Genomic DNA, 4,964 nt, shown 5'->3' with positions numbered 1-4,964 from the left:
GAATAGCTTAAGCCTAAGAGTTTGAGGTTGCTGTGAATTGTGACACCACAGGCACTCTACTGAGGGTGACATAGTGAGACTCTTGTCTCAAAAAAAACAACCTTAAACAGTAAAGCTTTCAGAAGCATTCAAGAATAAGGAAGCAATCCCACCTCTTTCAAAGTAGGCGAATGTTCATTTCCTCATAGCTACCTTCTTCTCTTCTGTAAGGATAGTACACAAATTGTACATGAATGGAATCAGCCTGTTCTGTCTGAGGCCACGTTCAACATCAAAGAGGTCCACACTGATCTTTTGGATGTACAAAGACGTAAAGGTGGTTTGATGTCAATATGAAAGAATTAGGCCCAGAGTGCCAGGTGCCTTAAAGACTCCTTTAAAGCCAGCTTTATCCAGCCTCGTGCTTTTTGGTCCTGAAGAGACAATGGAAATGTTTGAAGCAAACCGTAAATAACTAGGACTCTTGGTCTTGTTCCTAACTGTAGCTCCCTAAGGGTGGAAATGGCCTTGTCCACAGCCAGCTTGAAGCAGAGCTGTTTTGCCTCCCAGGTCCACTCCCGTTCCAGAGCTAAGCAAATCAGAAGCATGCGCTAAATTAACATCATTGGAGAATGAAAGCCTAATTGACTAAAAGGCTCCATAGGAGGGGGCCAGGGCTTCACCTAAGCAGATAAAAATGTTTTTCTGTGTCTGTAGTGCGTATTAGCTGGTGTTTACATGCACAGAGAAAATGTAAATTGGTGCATCAGTATGTCAGAAAAGCAAGTTCAAAATGCTCACCTAGGGGTCTCTAAGAGAGGTCTGAGCTGGATTTAGCAGGGGCTTCGAGTGTAGACTGGCCAGCGCTGCTCCCAAGGTCATCTCTGCAACCAGGCCACACTGTGCCAGACCCTGCACGTAGTTTACAGAAAAGTAGCTGCCACCAATGTGTGTGCAGAGGGAGGAGGGAAGCCTAGATTTATAAAGAAAAGACAAAAGCCATTTTATTACCATTTTTACTTTAAAAAAAAAAGTCCCTGCCAATGCCCAGGTAATTGCTTTGAATGAATTCACAAACTCGTTTGGTCTGATCTAAGAGTAATTTGAAATGCTGCATCCTTTTCATGGAGATCATTGGCCTCTTCTGAAGGAGAATGGGATGCCTCACCCTGACCTGGGCAGGAAGACCGACTCCCACTGATCTGCCTTTCGTAATAACTGTTCCCACAGACTCACATGACATTATTGATGCAGAGGTGACCTGCAAGGCGGCCCAGATGGAAGTGTCCATATCTAAGTGCAAACTCTTCCAGCTCGGCTTTGAGAGGGAGGGCGTGCGGATCAACGACAGACAGTGCACAGGCATCGAGGGGGAAGACTTCATCTCCTTTCAGATCAACAACACCAAAGGGAATTGTGGAAACATCGTGCAGGTGAGAAAACGGGGGGCGGGCCAGGGCACCTGGCAGAGGCAGTGGCAGCCCCTAGTGTCTGCACATGCATGATCTGTAAAGCCAACTTCACAGTGAGCTACTTAAAAATACGCTCCTCGGAGAGCCACAGAAGGCCGGTGCAATGTGAAGGATAGTGAGGGCAGCAGTGGTTGGTTGAAAGGAAAGAGCACAGTCCGTGATGTATTTTCTTTTCTTGGTTTGTGATGCCTGCCGGTCCTTTGTCCTGCATGCCGACAGAATCCTTACCTGCCTTTTGTTTCTGTTGTAAGTACAGCTGGGCTCAGCTATCTTGCAGGAGGAGGGAGTCCCAAACGTCCTTTGGCTGCAGTTGCACAGTAAGGTCTCTACTCTGGATGTCAGATTATGCAGTGTATAGATTAGCAAAGCGTCTTGCTGCTCTCCGTTTTCCTTCCTGCTGGGTGTCTTTTATTCCTAGCTGTATTATGTACATGTACATGTACAATTTGATTAGCAGGTGAAAGGAGTAAGGAGGTGAACCTTAACGCTTCCTTATTTTGGTCTTTGTAGGCACGTCTGGTGAAAGATTTGGTAGAGGACAGATTTCAAACTGAGCGTTGAAAAAGAAATTTAATGTTACGGCAATACGTGACGCTCTTCCTAGCTTGGGTTCCCAGGGATAACTGTGGGCTGGGTTTAGTTAGAATTCAGTGGTAGGTGAAATCACCTCTGGGCATTCAAGGTTATCAGCCTGCAGGGTGCTCTGGACTTTGCTGCTTCTCCCCACACCCCGGGGTAAATGCTGAGGCTAGCATCATGCTGATGTATGCCGGCCTCTGTGGTATGTGTGGAATGAAGCCATATCTCCACTTGCAGGGGCATGCATTTGAAATGCAAGCCACATACCTTCCCTCGATTTAATGATTTCTGGCCTCCCCTTCCTCTGCAGTCCAACGGCACTCACATCATGTACAAAAACACAATCTGGATCGAAAGTGCCAACAACACCGGCAACATCATCACCAGGGACCGCACGATCAATGTGGAGTTCTCATGTGCTTACGAGCTGGATATCAAGATCTCCTTGGATTCTGTTGTGAAGCCCATGCTAAGGTAAAGGCTCCCACGGGCTGTGCGCGTTGCTTTTTCTTTCTCTTGACTGAGGTAGCACAATCAGAATTGCTAGCGTTTATCGTGGATGCTTTAGGGGAAAAAACATAATTCACATTTCTTGAACCTAAACGCTTTCGACCAGCATTGTTGAATAGAACTTGCTATAATCATAGAAATGATACATTCGTACCATCCGATATAGTAGCTCCTTGGCCACTGAGCACTTGAAATGTGCTTTTCATTACTTAATAAGTTTTATTTCCCCGTGCAGCTAGCAGGTACTATATCGGATAGAACAGCCTTAGACTTTACCGCGATATGCTCTGTATTTCCTCTGCGTTTCAGCTTCAAAAATGGTAGGTCGTTGAATAAGGACAGTTGTTTTGAGTTCCCTGCCTCATAACTGTTTCCCTTTTAAGTGTCATTAACCTGACAGTTCCAACCCAAGAAGGCAGCTTCACCACCAAGATGGCACTCTACAAAAATGCCTCCTACAAACATCCTTACCGCCAGGGGGAAGTCGTGTTGACGACTCGAGATGTGCTATACGTAGGGGTCTTTGTGGTTGGAGCTGACTCCACACATTTGATCTTAACGCTCAACAAATGCTATGCCACCCCCTCCCGCGACAGCAATGATAAGCTCCGTTACTTCATCATTGAAGAAGGGTGAGTAGCCTCTTCATAGAAACCAGTCTTAGAACTGTTACTGTGATATTGTCTACATCATTTTTTAGGGGAACCAATAATTGTCTGGCTACCTACAAGGCCAGCATTTTACATCTATTAATACATCTAATGCTTCTAATAATCTATGATGTAAACAAGATCAAATAACTTGCTTAAAGTCACACAGCAATTTAGTAGGAGATTCCCCAAGTTCTTGTGGCATTAACTGTGTGATGTTTTAGTCTTTTTTTTTAAATTTCTTATAGCATAACTGTGTCCATTAATGCAATCGTGGTGTACAGTGTGCTGTTTTCATATACATTTTGAAATACTCTCATCAAACTGGTTAACATAACCTTCATGTCATTTTCTTCGTTATTGAGTTAGAATGTTCATACTCTGCTTTTGGAAAGATTCACTTGTACCCTTGTAAGATAAACCATAGAAGTGACCCCACCAATCACCCTCCTTCCCCCCATCCACTCCCCTCACCTCCTCCTCCCACCCCCTTCCCATATTCTAAGGCTATAATTAAGTTATGACATTCTTATAAAAGCTATGAATTAGTTTCAAAGTAGGGATGTGTACATTGGATACTTTTTCTTCCATTCTTGAGATACTTTGCTAAGAAGAACATTTTCCAATTCCATCCGTATAAACATGAAGGAGGTAAAGTCTCCATCCTTCTTTAGGGCTGCATAGTATTCCATGGTGTACATGTACCACAATTTATTGATCCATTCGTGGGTCGATGGGCACTTGGGCTTCTTCCATGATGTAGCAATTATGAATTGGGCTGCAGTAAACATTCTGATGCAAATATCTTTGTTGTAATTCGATTTTTGGTCTTCTGGATATATACCTAATAAAGGAATTGCAGGATCAAATGGCAGGTCTAGTTTTAGTTCTCTCAGTGTTCTCTAGATGTCTTTCCAAAAGGAAGTGATGTTTTAGTCTTAATGTGATCGAGAAGGGATTCTGTCCTGCCTCCTCTGAACTATTTGAGGACAAGGTAAATTCTGCAAATGGATGTATATAATGACTAAAGGTTAGCAAAAAGGATATTTACCAAAACAAAAAAGAAATTCATAGCCTATAAACTCTGTAAGTTTCTTTTTACTCAGCACTGTGTGCCCATTCTCTAGTATATTTCCTCAAACATAGTGGTTACATGACATGATCTATTAAAATGAACCAGAATAAATGACAACCGACCAACTGCTGTAAGAATAATTATCTTTACTTTTCAAAAAGCACTTAACTGGTTATGTCTGGCAGTTTACACGTATTATAATAGATTTTACAGTAATTCATTTTAACAGCTTTATTGCATACATAACTTACATAAAATAAAATTTACTTGCTTTAAGTGTAAAATTTAATGATTTTTAGTAAATTTGCAGAGTGCAAGCATCACTGTAACCTAATTGTACAGCATTCCCCTCACTCCAATACAATAATTTCTTTCCTTATTTGAATTTCTTTTTAGAAATATTTTATGGATGCATAATAATTGTACGTATTTATGGGGTACGTGTACTATTTTGATACATGCATAAAATCTGTAATCAAATCATGGTATTTACGATATCCATCACCCCAAGTGTTTACCATTTCACTGTGCTGGGGATATTTCAGATCTTCTCCTCCAGTGATTTTCAAATATACAGTAAGTTGTTGCTAACTGTAGTCACCCCACTGTGCTGTAGAACACTAGGATTTCATTCTTTCTAAGGAATTATCCACCTTAGCCAACCTCTCTTTCTTCTCCCCAGCCTCTGGTGACCATCAT

General features: G+C 42.2%; 1 protein-coding gene across 4 annotated transcripts in view; it reads left to right on the top strand.

Annotated features, from left to right (window-relative positions):
* Positions 1-4,964, top strand: part of TECTA (tectorin alpha) — a 147,701-nt gene that overhangs the window by 57,153 nt on the left and 85,584 nt on the right. For all 4 annotated transcript variants that reach the window (XM_023517294.1, XM_023517296.1, XM_023517297.1 and 1 more), the window contains 3 exons: positions 1,210-1,412; positions 2,341-2,504; positions 2,924-3,172. In XM_023517294.1, coding sequence (XP_023373062.1) covers positions 1,210-1,412; positions 2,341-2,504; positions 2,924-3,172 — 616 coding nt within the window. The remainder of the gene's footprint in view (positions 1-1,209; positions 1,413-2,340; positions 2,505-2,923; positions 3,173-4,964) is intronic.

Source organism: Otolemur garnettii, unplaced genomic scaffold (assembly GCF_000181295.1).
Source record: "Otolemur garnettii isolate 467f Iridium unplaced genomic scaffold, OtoGar3 scaffold00108, whole genome shotgun sequence".
NCBI lineage: Eukaryota > Metazoa > Chordata > Mammalia > Primates > Galagidae > Otolemur > Otolemur garnettii.
The sequence above is the reverse complement of the archived record's forward strand: the minus strand, read 5'-3'. Positions and strand labels throughout refer to the sequence as shown.